At 37.6% G+C, this 17572-nt stretch overlaps 2 protein-coding genes across 2 annotated transcripts; both read left to right on the top strand.

Moving 5' to 3' along the window:
* The first annotated feature begins 55 nt into the window (after positions 1-55).
* On the top strand, positions 56-7684 carry LOC106914189 (uncharacterized). Its single transcript, XM_014980817.2, has 6 exons — positions 56-919; positions 3105-3145; positions 3227-3296; positions 4007-4072; positions 4196-5091; positions 6073-7684. The coding sequence occupies exons 1-6, from the start codon at positions 670-672 to the stop codon at positions 6139-6141; spliced, it is 1392 nt and encodes a 463-aa protein (XP_014836303.2). The 5' UTR covers positions 56-669; the 3' UTR covers positions 6142-7684.
* A 1234-nt stretch (positions 7685-8918) lies between these two features.
* On the top strand, positions 8919-16377 carry LOC106914191 (proteasome subunit alpha type-6-like). The gene is made up of 7 exons (XM_014980819.2): positions 8919-9190; positions 11042-11136; positions 11417-11498; positions 12248-12403; positions 12714-12892; positions 13222-13316; positions 14309-16377. The coding sequence occupies exons 1-7, from the start codon at positions 9115-9117 to the stop codon at positions 14364-14366; spliced, it is 741 nt and encodes a 246-aa protein (XP_014836305.1). The 5' UTR covers positions 8919-9114; the 3' UTR covers positions 14367-16377.
* The last annotated feature ends 1195 nt before the right edge of the window (positions 16378-17572 follow it).

The following is a 17572-nucleotide window of genomic DNA, read 5'->3' as shown; positions in this document are numbered from 1 at the left end:
GTTGGCTTTTAGAATAATACATCTTAATATAACCCTGATGGTTGGTCACTGTCAAGAGATAAGTGAAGAAAAAGCCATTGGTTGGCCTTCATGGTTTTCTGTTTTTCAAAAAATTGGGTTGCATTGGCATAAATCCAATATGGAGACCCAGATGTCCCTCATCCTGGAGTTTCCCAAGGTGTTCCCAGTCCAGGTGGGATATTATCCCTCCAGCGAGTGCTGCATCCTTCCCAAAAGTCGGATCTGCCCAGAAAACCTCCAAATATTTGCTTTTTTTTTTTTTTTTGCATCATCTTGCTCTGTAGGTGAGATAAATGGGCCTTTATGCCACCTCATATTAACACCACAGAGGAACACAAAGTCTTGACAAACGAATTCCAAGAAACTCTGACCAACAGCAAAGTGCAAGTAAAAAAAAATGCTTCAATAACATTGTTGTAGGACATTTTAGTTGTCTAAAACATTTACAGTAATGTGTAAAATTAAAGACTTTTGACAAATCTTTTCCAGAGATGAACTAGTCTAAATAACGAAAGAGAAATTGGTCATATTTCCAGACCAATACTGTAGTGATTTATTTTATAGTGTGTGCAGAATATAAGAAGAGCCAACAGGGTGAAGATGTGCTTGTCTGGTCATTGAATTGTATGAGATTTTTATTTTATTTTAATGTGTAGGTCTACTGTTAAGACCCTGACAGCAGAGCAACACTTGACTTTCTGGCAGCAGTGCTGGGCTCTGATCAGGGCTCGGTCACCTGATACACACACACACCGCTGCTCGGCTCCACCTCACACTCAGCGGGTGTGGGAGGAAGAGCCAGCCCAGCATTTTCAAGGTTATCTCCTGCAGGATACTCCTCTCACGGATCCTATGGGAATTCTGATAACCGCGATTTTTCTCTGGGCTGCTGTCGGAGGTAGGCGACCATCACATTTACAAGCTGCTCCGTGTTTATGTACATCTCTGCGTGAGGAGGCGGTGAGGCTGGAAAAGGCGGGTATGGGCTGATGTCTCAATGGATGAAAGCCTCCCGTTTCTCGCTCTGCTGCAGTGCTGCATCAGCTCAGCTGTTGCCGACAGGGCTACAAACAGAGAAATGTTGTTTATTGAACGAGAAGAAAACAGGTTCTCTCACCTATTGACGAAAACCCTGGAGGGTTTAGAGTTAATGCGCTTAACGAGCGACGTTACATAACCCGGTATGAACACGTCTAACCTTCTGTTTCAGTGTGTGTCGCTGGACTGGGATGTTAACATTAAATAGATAAAACGCAGTCACCTAAGCTCACCCGCACATTTAAAGAGCCAATTAAAACCCCGCACAGGTGCGCGTGCTGTAGCAACACGTGCCAGCGCCTTAGCTGTCCACCTTTGAAGTGCGCTAATTAAACAACATGTTAAAATATAAGCCACAAAATGAGCCTGAAGCGAGCTTACGTTCATTTACATCGCGTTTAATTAATACTTTTATTCAAAATTACGGGATTTTATGAAGAAAGCAAAACTGAAAACACATAAACAGACATATTAAAATGGGATTAATCTATTTAACTTATTTGTGATTAAAACAAATAGGAACACCCTGAGATTTTATATTCCCCAAGCAGATTTGGGGCCCCTTTTCCGGTTAAACCCATTAGCCACCGCTCGACCACTTATATCCCTTTTGAACACTTTAAGCTTTATTTGTTTTGAGAAGGTGAGTGAGTTTACTGGTAAACATGTACTGATTGATTAATATTCAGTAAAAATGTACATTAGATGTAAATCCAGCACATAAACAAGCAGTAAACATACCAGATGAAATAAGGAAGGCAAATAAATCTGTCAATAAAGTAAATACTTTCCCCTGTAGGTTTACGTTAAAGTCCTAAATACACACAGAAATGCTAAATTCTTTAAATCTGCTTTTCATGCACCTTAAAACCAATTTAAATGCAAGCTCCTGCTTCATAATTATAAATTGAAACTTTTGACATCTGTGGACTTTTTGAGACGTTTAGCATTCTCATGGGTCATCTTCTGGCCTTGAGGATCTTCGCAGCGACCTAGTTTGCCTATGCCATGGGCTGGCTAAGCATGGCATAGGCGGCCATGCTTAGCCGGCCTATTTTGTTCTGGTTTCGCCAGAACAAAATATTTTTACAATGTTTTTGGGAAAACAAAGATATTACGATAATTTGCTTTCAACAGGGAGCCACCAGCTGTAATCTTGAGGTTGCTTGCAAATTATCTATATTATGTCCATCATTTTGCAGCTATTTCTCTTTTTTCTACAGAAAACTGGGTAGAGCTGCTACTAAGTACCAATATAAACTATTAAATCACACCCTCTAAAGCAGCCTGTGCTAGTTGCACTGTGACTTATTCTGATATAATTCAAAATAAATTCAGGCATTAAGGGGTTAAATGCAGGTACTGGTGGTTTTTAAATACAAAAGTTAGTTATTTGAAACATATACAATTAAATTTTAAGAACAGTGTGATTTTCAAAGTGCTGTCAGCTAAAAATTAACAACAGATCAGACTTCACCTTCTGATACTGTTTATCTGTTAGAATATTAATTTTTTTCTGGACTTTTAGGGCACATTGTTGAGTCGTAGTAGAAAGACTCAAAAGAAATCTTGTTCAGGAGCAGCAGAGAAACTTTTTATCAAGACATTTTTAAAGACTACAGGAAAGTAGGGCTTTTTTGGACAAAGCATGTAAGCCTTGGATGCGGTTTGAGTCTTTTCACCTTGTATTAAAGTTCATGTTTTGGTTAAATTGTCTTCCTTTGAGAAAAGGCACAGAGGGAGCTGCTTAGTGTGCCTTTAATGGCACTGATTTAACTCTGGTGGGAAAACTTCCTGTGAGCTAAAGCCGCCTTCATCTCGGAGCGAGAGGGACGCAAAGTTAAGCGCCTTTGCAGTTTTGCTTTACTGGGGTAACTGCACTCACCTTAATGAGGGAACAGCTCCGCCCATGCAGGATTAAAGACATGCAGTCGCTCAGCTGCGGCGCTGTCAGGTGTTGTGATCACTAAATGATTGTTAGTATTTCTTGTAATTAACATTCGATCTTGTTCTCTGTTCCTGCTCTGTTTGCTCTGGTTTCGCAGTGGGAAGCCGACCAGTTACCTCACCCCTTAATGATGCAAAGGTCAGGAAGAAGCCTTCTGTATTTACATTGTTGTTCAGCTTTTCTCCTTCAGGCATTAACTGCTCTGTTTTTTGCCAACAGGTTGAATGTATAATTCAGGAGACACTGAATGAAGACGGGTCGCACCATGAGTGTGGATCCCAGCTTGCAGGTAGAAGAGACATGTTGTATTTTCTTAAATATCCACAATATCAGCTGAAGACCTGGGTAGAGTGGGAAAAAAAACTGAAGTCAAGTTTTGTTCGTCTCATCTAAATGTATCGCACAATAACAGTCTAATTGTTCCATACATGCCTGCTACAACCATGAACTTTGGTGTGTTTTACTTTGATTTTGTTAGCAATGCAAAAATAATGAATACATCTGAAATGGAAGGAAATAAAAATTTATTGTTTATATAATTTAAACTCTTTAAATTATACTTGAGGCAAACTTCACATTGTTTTCTTTGATCAATAACTTTCTTCTTGTCATTAAAAAAAAAGAAGACCAGAAGAAATAGTTCTGCACTTCACAAAAATATTATTTAATGTCCTTAAGATTAAATCTTAATTCAGCAGATTCTAAATGAAATTTGCAACACTGGATTTTATGTCTGGTCCAGTTGGAGTAAAGAGGGCTGAACATAAATGCACACCACACTTTTCAGGTTTTTATTCATAAAATCTTTTGAAAACCATGTAGTGTTGTTGTTCTACTTCCCAACTACGTAATACTTTGTGTTTATTAGAAAAAAAATCTCAAATACAATGCAATGAGGTTTGTAGCTAAAGTGTAACAAAATATGAAAAGACTCATGCAGTGTGAATATCTCTGCAAGGCACTGCTGCTTCTTCTTCATGTGCTCCACTGTTGTTGCAGAGGAACTTAACGAGGTGCAGAGACACCAGGGTCTTCTCAGGGAGCTGCAGAAGCTAGCTGATGACGGTAAGAACAGACTCCCACTGACAGCTGCTCATAAATGTAGCAAAACATGGAAGCGCTAATTTTATTTCTCATTGATTTTATTAAAGTCAGAATGGAACTGACACTGTCTCCCAATTTTTGCAGAGCGGGAGAAGGAGGAGAGGGACGAGTACAATCTGGCCGATGACGAGATCGAGTTTGAGCAGAGGGATGAGGAGGATGAGAGAGATATGAGAAGTGATGGAGAAAAGACAGAGGATGGAGAGACCAAGAGGAAGCCACAGACTGACGATAATGAAGAGGAGACATCCAAAAAGCTTGAGGAGTTGCTCGCCGACGAGATCACCAAGAAAAGTGAAGAGGAGAAGAATGATGAAGAGCTAGAAGAGCTGCTGAAGGAGCTCAAAACGAAGCGACACAAGGCTGCGAAGGAGAACCAGAAAGGCTCTGAAACAGAGGCAAGAAAAGAAGTGGAGGAGAAGATGAAGCAGAGCAACGAGGGAGAGGATAAAAGAGCAGAGGACTTAGAGAAGCAAAAGATGGAAGAAAGGAAGAAGAATGAAGTGGAGCTGATGGTGGAGAAGGAGAAGGTGGAGAAGGAGCTGAAGGAGCTACTCAGGGAGCAAAGCAACGGCAGCAAACCGGAGCAGGAGAGGGAGAGGAAGGAGAAGCAGGAGGAGCTGGAGGAGCTTGTCCGAAAGATGAAACGGGTGCAGGAGGAGGAAAAGCAGGAGTCGCAAGGCGGGAAGAGCGAGGGTGGTACAGACGAAAAGAACGAAGACAAGGAGGGCGGAGAGGTGGAAAAATCAGACGGGAAAGTCAAGAAGACGAGCGAAGCGGCGGAGCTGAAGGAGCCGCTGCAGAAGAGAGTGATGGAGAAAGCCAGCGATGAGGCCACACGGCAGTTTGAGAGGGAGAGGTACGAGGAAGAGGAGGAGGAAGAAAATGGAGAGGATGACGAGGAGGAGGAAGAGTTTGTTAGAGAGGATGAGGATGAAGATGGTGAGGATGAAGGGGATCATGAAGAAGATGAAGGGGAGGTGAGTTAGAGCAAATGGTATCAGTTACACTTTCAAACTATGATGGAGTTCAACTTTTCTTCTTTTTCATCTAATCCCAAAGGCAAAATGTCCAACGTAACCGGAAACTTAAAATAAATATAAACCATCTTTACTCTGTTACACACACGGACAAACATATTTACATCCCAGTTTAGACATGCAAAAGCCTTAAGATAAATTCATTTCTTATCGCAGCAGCAACTTCACTCTGAAAATGCTCAAAAATTGTTGAAAATGTGTCTTAATGCTTCATAAGATCTCTAGGTGTTTTAGTTTTATATTCATAACAAATGTATTGTTGAGGCATTTTACAAAGGGTCCAATCTGTATACAGAGATTTGCAACAGATCTACCCAATCATTTAGACAGGTTTGAGCATCTCCTAAGCAGTGGAACATATCAAGTTCCTTATGTTAGGTTCAGAAGATATTTGCTCTAAAAGTTAACTTTTTACACATCTTTACAGGTTTACTAGACATCTAAATCTTGACATATTTTAACAATGAATTACAACAAGAAAACAAAAAAAAATTACCTGGATATGAGATCAGGACTTCTTTTTCCTCAGAAATAATCTTAACATGATGAGCTACTTAGCTGCACACAACCAGATTGACTTTAAATTAAAATGTGTTTTATTTTCATTCACCATAAATATGAAAACATGTTGAAATATTTAACAGTACTCTATTGGTGGTTCTTTAAAAACGACCTCAAATTTACTGGAGTAGATATTTATCTAAAATTATAAGCTGTTTTTCAAATTTTCCCCCCAAAAACGTCATGTGACAGTTGTGGCTCTAAATAGGTTTTATTTGTTCTGACCTGAAAGCAGAAATAACTCTTTAGGTTGTAAAGGTTGTAGACTGGAGTTTTAAGGAGAGCTTAACATTTCGATCTTGCTTCATTTATGCCCACCTCCTGCAGGGATTATTCATATGTTTTCCTTCCTACCACCAGGAGCTCCTGGAGATTGAAGCGGAGCTGCGAAAAGTGGCAGCAGAGCTCAGGGAGCTTCGCAGAGGATGAGCAGCTCACCCAGGGAGCAGGCCGACTGGCAGGCCCCTTTCCTTCCCCTTCTGCTCCCTGTTCCAGTCGTGTATTACAATCACACAGTCATCACGGCACTCAGAGAAGCGTCTTTAAATGTGGATGTCAGTAGAAAGTGTGCGTAATGCTTTATCGTGTTAGATTGCCAGGATGGATCCGTCTCGGTTTCCTCAGCTGAATGAGGCGGCCGTCTGGAGATTCTGCAGGTTCGCGTCCATCTCTGGTTTCCCTGTCTGTGTGCTTGTAAATGCTGTTTGTAACAAAGACAGGGTACTTTTTCACTTAGTTGCACTTTCACAAGCTCATGCACTTTCATTCAAATGTTATTTTGAATGCACAATACTAGAAATCCCTGCTCTTCTAATCTTTGTTTGAATTGTGTTTTTCTGGGGAGACGACCAGCTTCCCTGTTGGTCATTTGTAGATATTTAGTGCAATAACTGATGACTAAGTTCATGCTATCTGACTGTTATCAGCAACAATGCTCTTATTAGGAATAAGTCATTACTTCCTCTTCATTTCTTTGATGGTCCAGTAGAAGCATGGATTAATTTGGCTCACGCACTGTTAAAACCAGACTGTTTGTGACGAACCCCAGTGGCACGAGCCAAATTCGGAGTTAACTATAATGTTGCACACCCGAGGCAGGTTTGTCATTAGTGTGATTGGTGGTGCGGTGACAGAATAGTGATGCACTCAGAGCTTAAAAGGTCTAAAAGTGTCACTCGGGGTTCTAATCCAGCTTTGCACTCTCAACACGCCAAGGAGCAGTCGAAGAAAGGTGGAGGGACACTTTAAAGCCATGTGTTGTCTTCTAGTAACAGCAACAGTAACAGTCCGTAGTTTTCACCCCATTTGTGTTAATATTACGTGTGCGCCTTCAGCCAACGTTTTATGAGATGTGGAGCAACAGCCCCCCCTGGAGGACGCTGGGTAGACATGCACAAAGAGCAGGGATTAACGGAGATAGCAATGGAGGCCCACTTGCTGCAATAATGCAATATAGATTATAGCACATGTGAATGCAATAACTAGCCAAGTGTATTTAATATGTAATCGAAACGCATCATTAGGTATTCCTTTAGCAAATATACGCCCTCCGTCTTTATAAAGCCAAGATTACGGCACATGCATGTGTTTAAACACTGGTAAAATAGTAGGCCAGGTTGTATGAACTTTTAAATAATAAGCTAATAATACTAATATAGTCTTCTCCAAAGAAATCCGTTTCCAAATGTGCAATGAATGTACTATATTTTTCTTTTTTATATAGAAGTGAAAAAATTTTTCCACAAAATGTAACCCTAGAAGCCAGCCAGCAAGAAAGCAAAAAAATAACTTTCGTTTTTAAAGTTGGGGAATGAGGGAGTACAGAGAATAATCTGAATGGATGAAGTAATCAGAAACTGATAATACCACATATATAAGTTGCAATATTACTGCTCAATCACAGTGCTGTATTTTGTGCCTGCTGTATCCTTCTCTATGATATCTGTCAATCAATAAACCATGTATCAGACCATTCTGTGTGACCTATTTATTTGAGTTTTTGTTTGTCCTGAACTCAAACATCTAATCTGTCATCAGTGTCTGAGATGGCTGTAGAAGAAGCTGCATTAACATGGCATATAATTGGACCGAGGAGATATGGATGTTTGTATTTCTGGACCTAAAGAAGACTTTTGACATAGTTAACCACAAAATTAATTCCTGGTATAAGCAAATCCCACGAGATGTTTTCTTTGAGGCACAGAGAATGAAACTCTCTGAAGAAATCTTAAGATGAGAGCTTTTTTATTTCAATAAAAGAATGGAGGTGGTCAAACCAAAAAATGGTCATATGGATGACTAAACGTTCATTGTCTGTGCCATTAAATATAAATCATGTGAAACCAACACTAGGTATTGTTAGAAAAAAGTTGAGTACTTTTAATAAGTTCTCAAATTTAATTCAATTGATCTCTAAAAGGCTCAGCAGATAGAAAATATATTTATTTGAACAAAGCTTGTGTAGAAACAATAAATCTTTGTAGGTTTGTGTCTGGTGCATCATTGGTTAAAATATGTTTCTAATAAAGTGAATAAACTTAACAAACGTCAGATACTCAACATGAGTAGAGTATCCAGAAATTTTACTGGAGTAACAGTATAATTAGAATAATACTACTGAACTAAGAATACGAAATGCAGTGTTGTAAAACATTTCCAAGCCTTTTTTTATTTCAAAAGAATTGCTAAAGAGTAACAACCTGTTTCTACAAAAAAAAAAAAACACTGTGCACAATTTCGTTTAATACAGCAATACTTTAGGATCTACACCTGTCATTCAATTATAGGTACTTTTTTTTCCCTTTGTATTTTGTCAAAATTGTACAGCTTAATATTTTTATATCCGTTCGTTGTCCTTCTTCTTCTTCTTATTATTATTATTATTATTATTATTATTATTATTAGTATTATTCCTTATACATGGAAATTTTCCCACTGAGGGGCAGAACATGGCCCCCCTTGGAAAACGTCGTGGATCCGCCCCTGGCGGAAAAAACCTGCGGACCCAGCAGCCCTCCAGAAAGAGTGGTTGGAGGCCTCAGGAGGAACGAGAGTCAACATTTCCCACCTTTAAGTGCATCTTTCGTGTTTGACCCTCCTAAAATGGCCACCTTTTAGTCAGGTGAAAAGCAGAGTGATTAACTTCCTTGTTTCCTTGTTGCTGCCGCCCAATGACAGAGAGAGGAACGGAGCGGCTCTGAAATGTAACTGAAAGAGAAAGTAAAAAAGAAAAAAACTCAGGGAAGTCACTCCATTATCCTGCTTTATCATTCAGCGACAGCGCAGCCATGCTGTTTCCTGACTGCTAGTTCCTAAAAGTTTTACATTTATCGACTATCCGAGGCGACGCAGGTCAAATCAGCCCCCCGCTGAGTTCATCTGAGGTGAGACCAGAGGAGGAAAATGTCCCGCGGCTCCAACGCTGGTTTTGACCGACACATCACCATTTTTTCACCAGAGGGCCGACTCTACCAAGTCGGTAAGGACCTGTTTCTGGTGCTCCAGCCGACACTAACACACCTGTGTGTGAGTGCTGTCTGTCAGAGGGACACTGCTGCGGCTGCACTTTGTAATAAAGTCACTGTTAACTTTTAGTAAGACATAAAGACGGTGTTGGCAGTTAGGTTAGCTGGTGTGTGTCTGAATGCTGTGTTAGCATCAAACTTTTACTTGTTTCATCTAAACTACACGCAGATTTTTTTATTTTTAAGTTTATTTGTAACACTTAATGTTACTGTCGGCACGTGTAACCGTAAACAGCAGCTTTTAAACATTAAAGAAGCACGCAGGCTGCCAGGTTTGGCCGCCTGACATCACGGTGTAAGGCACGGAGGCGTCAGTCAGCCCAAGAACAAGAGGCTGTGTGCCAAACGCTGCCTCCTGACCCTGAGTTCATGTGAATACATGCAGCCTTACCTGCTAAAATATAACAACCAGATACATTATTCAGTTAGAATTAGGTGGCACACAGTAATTTTAATTCTGCTCTTTCTCTCTGACTCATGGAATTTATTCTTATTATTACCCATGTGCATAAATTAGAGCGTTTTTATATTACACCCAGTCATCTGGAAAAGTATTCAAACCGCTTGAAAATAATACATGGTTTTAATTTAAAGTTTTACTGAAAAGTGTGGTGTGCATTTATTTTGTTCCCCTTAAATTAAATCAAGCACCATCAACTGCCTTCAAAACCCACCTACCATATGAGATTTGTGTGTGTTTAATATATTTTCAGCATGAACTTAGCTGTTATCTGAAGGCCTCAGAGGTTTTTTGAGAACATTAGTGAACAAACAGCATCATGAAGATAGGTCAGGGAGAAAGTTTAAAGCTGATTTAATTCATAAAACAACATGACAAGCTTTGAGCTTCTCACAGAGCAATGTTTAAGTCATCTGTCAGTGAAAGTTGTTTATTGGAACATAAATGGCGTAAAATACAGGGAAATAATGAAAGAAAACCTGCAACAGATAAAAAATAATGAGACTACATATATTTAACTTTCATATGAGGCGTGTAAACCTGTGTAGGGTGACTCTGAATTTTAATTATTTGGACACCAAGATCAGAAGACATATTTGACATAAACCAAAAGCAGCATTTCTGGAAAAAAGAAAAGAAAATCCTACAACTGTGAAGCATGGAGCTGGACGTGTGATGGTTTGGGGAAGATTTGCTGCAGCAGAACCTGAACAGGAATTTTACTTTATATTGGAGGAAAAAGTGAAACAATCTGTAAAGAATTAAAAGCTGGAGCAGAACTGGAGTCAAAGCCCAGATATTGAAGTCAGTTAGACAAGTTGGGATCTAATGTAAAGAAAAGGTTGACTTTTATATTTTTAAGTGCAAATAAATTACTTTTTTATTCAGAGAGAAAAAAAAATAGAGTAGATACTTGTGGGAAAATGTGTTAGTAAAAATCCTTGAAACAAACATTTGTATCTGTCTCTGATTCTGTCTCAAAGTTTCCCAATATTAATTTTCAGAACAATACTCTATATATGAACATTTCTTGATTAACAACTGAATACTTCAGCTAAAATGTTTTTGTTTCTATAGAACAAATCAAGGCATGATTATGGTCAAATGGCCTAGTCAAAACCTTGATCTGAATCTGGGTTTCAATAATTTGAGCAGCATCCATGTCTTATTTATACTGATGAGATCAATTTATTTCAAATATTTGTCCTTGACATGAAAATACCCCAAATATTGACTGAAAAACGTGAAAATTCACATGTGGAAAAAGTTTTCCATTTTAAAATGTGAAATGTTTACACACCCTGCCTTCTCTCCTCATTTTGTGTACTGGTGTGCTCCCATGCAGAGTATGCCTTCAAAGCCATCTCTCAGAGTGGGCTGACATCTGTCGGAATCCGAGGGTCGGACAGTGTGGTGGTGGTGACGCAAAAGAAAGTACCGGTAGGATATCTGACACAAACACACACATGAGCTAGAGCCAGTGAAGCTAGACACTGCTCAAGTCAGCAAAAAGCTGGAACACAACACTAGTTTATGAAGCTGATCAACAGGGTCACTCACATTACAACACCACAGAACCAGTTTTAGCTCATTTGGTCAGGTAATATGGTAGATTATTTAGCATACTTTCATATTTTTGAATTGATCTGATGTGTTTAACTCACATCTACAGAGAATTACCTGATTAAAGTGGATTTTTCTGGCTTTCCTTCGATTGCAGGACAAGCTGCTGGACTCCTCCACTGTGACCAACATGTTCCATCTAACCCCTCGCATCGGCTGTGTGATGACGGGCCACAACGGTGCGTACCAACGAGGGATGGTGCAATTAATCGAATTAACCGTGATGAATCTATTACTGAAATAGTCAAGTAATTTAGTAATCAATGAATTGCTAACTTGAGCACACAGACTCAAAAAGGGCCATTTTCTGAAAGAACAACATATTCAGAGCAGTAATTACACCAATACTGTACAAAAAGATTTTACATTTTGTATTTAAGATAAAAAAAATAAATAAAATTCAGTGAATGTGTTCTATCCAAACCTCCTCTATTGGCATAATTTTAGCTTCAGCTGCTTCATATTCTGTAAAAAAAAAAAAAAAAACTCCAATTAAGCACCAATTACTAATTGGTTAATCCAAAAAATAGTCAACAGCTTAGTCCGACACTCTTTCTGAACTTTTATCAAGCAGAAGCTGAACTTTTCACGTGTCGACTTTGGAAGTATTTATTTTAACCGCAGATGCTTAATTTGCAAAGTTATTGACATTTTAGTCAATAAAATGTTTATTTCTTATGTAAAAAGCAATTGTTTCATTTGTTTATTTCATATTCTAATGTATTTCCAATATTATATAAAAATAGGAACAGGTGGTTAAATAAAAAAACTCTGTAGAATGTGTAGAATTTTTTTATCTGCTTAATTGTCAGAATTGTCATCAGTTGCAGCCCTCGTACCATCCGTTACATGTCCCTGTGATCTTCTTTGCCATTGACTTTTATTTTAAAGATGCAGGGTTACAAACTTACTTGCTTGTTTTTTGTAGCGGACAGCCGCTCACAGGTTCACCGGGCCCGAGTGGAGGCTGGAGAATGGAAATATAAGTTTGGTTATGACATCACGGCAGACGTGTTGTGTCGCAGACTGGCGGATATTTCCCAGGTGTACACACAGAATGCAGAGATGAGACCGCTAGGCTGCTGTGAGTGAGGGCTTTTATTTCTCCTTAGCAGTGTTATCAACATAAAGTGTTTCAGAAAGACAGTTAAAAGTGTAAGAAACCATAAATAAAGTGGATAATGTTGTAGAATTTGTAGAAATGAAAGGTCATTTTGACAGTAAAGAGGTTTTTTTTTTTGTCAAAATAAGTCACATTTTCTTGATTATGATTGATTTGTGAATAAAAAGGCAAAAACAAACTGGATGAATAATATTTACAGGGACTGTGGTTTCATTTAAAGTCTCATTATTGTGTTTTATGTTTCTAAAATCTGTCCTGTGGATCCCTGTAGGTATGATCCTGGTGGCGATGGACCCCCAGCACGGCCCCGTCTTGTATAAATGTGACCCGGCAGGATACTACTGCGGCTTCAGAGCCACGGCGGTCGGGGCCAAACAGACGGAGGCCAACAGCTACTTAGAGAAGAAACTCAAGAAGAAGCCAGAGTTGAGCCATGACAGGGCGGTACAGGTACGTCTGAGGAAAGCTGGACATTTCGCCGGTCCATCACAGGACCATTATGGTCTTCAGTCTTTCTGTAAAAGATACCATCAGCAAAAACACTTTCATCGTTATGAAAGCTAAAACTTTTAATTTAAACTTTGAAATTGGGTCAAAAACCGATGGAGGAGTCTGTTAAGGATTGAGTTTGGTCATTGCAATGCGTCAGACCAGAAATCTGTCTCTAGAATAACATTAAAGTGCTGGGAACAATGTGAAGAGCTGATTGATTAACATGTTATTAATTCATAGTTTTCTAATGATTAATTTGTTTTATTAATTTTCTGTTCTTGCTGCAGATGGCCATATCTTGTCTGGCCTCTGTGCTGTCGATGGACTTCAAGGCCACTGAGCTGGAGATCGGTGTAGTGACCAAAGACAAGCCTAAGTTCAGGTAACGACTCTTTGATTATGACTGATTCTTTTTCTGCAAAGTACAATTTCTTTAAAAAAATATATATACTGACCCGTTTTGATTTCTAAACGTTATTTTGTCACAAAAGGTTAACATAATCACAGATGTTGCACAAAGGTATATTTAATGACCAACTTTTTAAAATGTTCAAACAGGCTAAGCTTAATAAATAGTGCTGCATTGGTAAAAAATAAATAAATAAATAAATAAAAATAAAATGACAGTGTTGATAGAATCAATTGTACTTTGAGTTTCTAAAACTTCCAGATTGCCTTACAAAAGCTCTTTGATTTTCTTCAGATTTAGTCACTTTATGATCATAAATGTTATGTATTTTATTGGGATTTTCTGTTGTGAACCAACACAAAAGAGCTTATAATATTATTATTTGAAAAACTATAATATTATGTTTAAATGTTATTTAAAATTATTATTATTATTATTAAATGTTAAATAATTAAATATTAACTAAGCCAATATAAATATTTGTTAATATTTATAATAATATTATATAATATTATTTCATTAATATTAATATTATAATTAATATGAGTTTACATTATTAGTTATTATTATAATATTATTATGTATTATTTTAAAAAAAATTTAATATAAATATTATTTTTATTTATTTAATTTTAAGTTTAGATTTTCTGTCAGTCATAATCATCAAAATTACAAAAGCAAATATAATAAAAATTGCTTGGAATGTTTCACTCTATGTGTGATGGATCTATACAATGTCTAAGTTTCACTTTCTGAAAATATGGAATTGTTTCACCGTAGTCTAATTATTCTGGAAGCACTGTTCACTTTCTAATTATATTCTACAGTCTGCTGGCAAATAAACTCCTAATAAAATATACACTATAGTTTTAATGTTACAACATGTAAACATGTTTATGATATATAAATGCTTAAGAAAGGCCCTGTGCATCTTATAAAACTGTTTCGTCCTCACCTTTCTGTAGGACCCTGTTGGAGGCTGAGATCGAAGCCCACCTGGTTGCCATAGCAGAGCGAGAGTAGAGGCGTCCTCACTGGCAGCAGTCAGCCATTCTTTAGCAGGGGTGTCAAACTCATTTTCATTTCGAGCCGCATCGAGATCATGAATGTCCTCAGAGGGCCGGTTGTGGCAGAATGTATTAATAAAACTACCCATTAGCAAACTGTTCACATTTGCAATTTACTTCTTAAAATGTAACAACTTTTTAACATTTTTCTCACATTGATGTAATTTGATCCCATATGAATGAAAACACATTTGACTTTACTGATAATATAATATTTAAACACACGTAGAGATAGCTACGGTGGGCCGGATTTGGCTTGCGAACCTCGAGTTTGACACCTGTGCTTTATGGCATTTCATGTTCAGTGCAGCTGCACCGCCGATCACAGTCCGAAAACAGCAAACAGCTTCCTTCTCTCTGGGTAGGATGGATCATGTGCATCTGATAGTGAAACGCTGTTGGAAAGGGTTGATAGATGCAGATTCAATTCAGTTGACAACTCCAGTGAGGTTTTAATGATAAAATCCACAGCAACAATCCAACAGCTTATTTGATACTTTTTCTTTAGACCCTTCTAAATTCATCAACCAGGGGACTTATTCCACCTCTGTAGCAACACTTCATAATAAAACAGGCTAGAAAACAGAATAATCAGTATCCTGTCTTTCTTTGTTATTGTAGATACTTTAATTATGAAAGTAGGGAAACTGTTCTTATGAATTAACAGATAACTGAAGTTTGTAAGCAATAAATACACATTAATTCCAGTTACTTAGAAACAGGACAGCATCGTTTGGGTATTTCAGCAGGAGCTGAACTACTTTACGCCACCACCGGGTGGCAGTGTTGTGCATAAAGTCACCTTCTTGACACTGTTTCATAATTCCTGTTTACTTGCCTATTTACAGAACTCTATTTGGACTCAGGTCAACATCTAAACTTCTTATCCTTCTAAATGTGTGTGTGTGCTTGTTTATGTTGCCCTTTTAGGACCTTTTCTGGTGTAATCTTGTTGCGACCAAAGCCCGTTCTTAGTGTGGTGGGCCACCATTTTTAGTGTTTGCATTGAAATGAGTTTAGGATTAGGCCAGGGTTAGGTGTACAGGTAATAGTTAGGTTCAGGGCAAGTATCAGAGTTAAGGTTGACTTAAATAATAAGGAAAGAAAAACAATCATTTTATACATGAACAAAATCCAGTGACAAAACAGAAATGTTGGAAAGCTTTTATTTAGCTAAAGGTACATGCTAACAACTTTGATGAATATCATACATGTTTAGTTTTACACAACCTTTAAAAAACAGGATTTAAAAACAGTCGAAGTTGCAAGTTAAACATCTTTATTATGCTTTTATATCTTACTTGTTTAAAAAGTCTTTAGCAAAGTTAATGTAGGAATTGCAAGAGAATGATTCTTCCATTTCATGATCTTTTCAAAACAAAATGTCAAACTAATATTGTCTAATAATATAAACCGTGATAGTAGGCACAATGAGGGATGAAGTGAATTTTCATTGATATTAGCTAATATTCAGCATTTATTATCCAATCAGAAAATGAAGAAAATCATATATCATAAGAATCTTCTGCTTCACTTTGTTAAATTTCACACTTTCTGCAATTAATAAATGACAACAATTGAGTAAAACATCATTTTTAACCTTGTTATCAACTTAGAGTTGCACAGACACCGCATCCCTTGTTGGAACCTGCTGTAGGAATAAGAGGAGGTGTATTCCAAGAGTGGATCATGATGTTGTTTGCAAACACAGGTGGGATTTAGTGCGACAGCCCTGCTTCTGTGAGCATCAGACAGCAGCCAGAAGACCTGCTGGTCTCACTGAACATGCAAAACTTTCTAATTGGATTCAGTGTCTCGCCTTACTTTTTTGTTTATTTATGTAAAAAAAAAAAAAAAAAGGAAATCTGGAAAAATAAAACAAGTCTGTTGTATGAAAATGCCCTGCTTTAATCTTATGCATCCAACTTGGCTACACAGTTTCAAATAAAGCAATACAGTGATCTTCACCTTTGGTTTTCTTACTGTTAGCCAAAAATGAAGTTGATGTTGAAGTTATTGCCATGCTCAACTCTTTATCCTCACTGTGTTAACGGAAACCTGAAAAAAAAAACACACATACAGACGAGAAGCTGTTAGACGTGTTTTCTTTTGCAGCAGCACAGAAAAACACAAAGAAAGAACCCAAGAAAGAAAATAATTCTTTCCGCTCAGGAGATTAATTGAATCAATCTTTCATATAAATTTCCTGCTTAATGATATGTTTTTCTCTGAAATGCTGAAGCCCATTTAAAATCCTTGTCACTTCAGGTGGTTTTTAAATCAGTTTCATATTTGCAGATTTCAATAAAAAATATTTTTTGGGGGGACTTACAACAAGAATTATTTAAAATCGGAAACGTTTTTGCATTTTTCAGTGAATTTATAAAAAAACAAAACTTCCATGTTATGGGAAAATGAAAATTACAACATCTTTTACAAATCCCGATTTTACACAAAATTGTACAACACAAAACTACTTTAGACAATCTATCCATACATTCATTCTTCCTTTATAAATAATGAATTGAAAACTCTAAGTACAAAATAAGCAGCATTTTCAATGAAAAAGTCCCTTTTGCAGCTAAAGTATTTAATAAGTATAAGAATGAGATCAGTACAAACATATTGTTTAATCTGTTGTTTAGATTTTTAAACCATCAGTTTGGTGCAAAGCGTTTCAGGAATCCCAACTTATTCATGTATCTTCTTTGAAAAGAATATTCCTTTAGAAATGTGGACTGTGGACGCTGACATTAGTCTTCGGGACATCTTTGCTTGCCACAAGATGTTTTACGTTAAGATGGTATTTCAGGCTTGAGTAGCTGCAGTGATAGGCTAACTCCTTTTTGCACAACTTGCACATAAAAATAGTCTTTTCCAGCGTTCAATCAGATTGTATCCAGAAGCTGAAATGTACCCTTAGCGGGCAAAGAGACCAGCTTCGTCATCCATTGCTGTTGCTCTCATGTCGTACCAGAACGGAAAAAAAACAATTACAAGCTACGTAATTAATTAACCCACTACAGTCGTGGCCCTAGTAAAACTACAGCAAGTCGAATGCCTGGTTTTGTCATTAATTCAACATGTCTGTTGCTTGACATTGTTTCATATTATGCTGTTAATGTCGCTAATTTTCATAAACTTATTTCAAGCTTGTTTTCT

This window comes from Poecilia mexicana, unplaced genomic scaffold, assembly GCF_051168715.1.
Source record: "Poecilia mexicana isolate PSO_F unplaced genomic scaffold, ASM5116871v1 scaffold_13, whole genome shotgun sequence".
NCBI lineage: Eukaryota > Metazoa > Chordata > Actinopteri > Cyprinodontiformes > Poeciliidae > Poecilia > Poecilia mexicana.
This window is presented reverse-complemented; position numbering and strand designations above follow the sequence as displayed.

Bases quoted from the DNA above. Each gene is read 5' to 3' on its own strand.
- LOC106914189 (XM_014980817.2), top strand. From the start codon at position 670: ATGTGTAGGTCTACTGTTAAGACCCTGACAGCAGAGCAACACTTGACT. The intron at 3,146-3,226 runs GTCAGGAAGAAG...TTTTGCCAACAG, and splicing joins CACCCCTTAATGATGCAAAG to GTTGAATGTATAATTCAGGA. The intron at 5,092-6,072 runs GTGAGTTAGAGC...TCCTACCACCAG, and splicing joins ATGAAGAAGATGAAGGGGAG to GAGCTCCTGGAGATTGAAGC.
- LOC106914191 (XM_014980819.2), top strand. From the start codon at position 9,115: ATGTCCCGCGGCTCCAACGCTGGTTTTGACCGACACATCACCATTTTT. The intron at 11,499-12,247 runs GTGCGTACCAAC...TGTTTTTTGTAG, and splicing joins TGTGATGACGGGCCACAACG to CGGACAGCCGCTCACAGGTT. The intron at 12,404-12,713 runs GTGAGTGAGGGC...GGATCCCTGTAG, and splicing joins GATGAGACCGCTAGGCTGCT to GTATGATCCTGGTGGCGATG.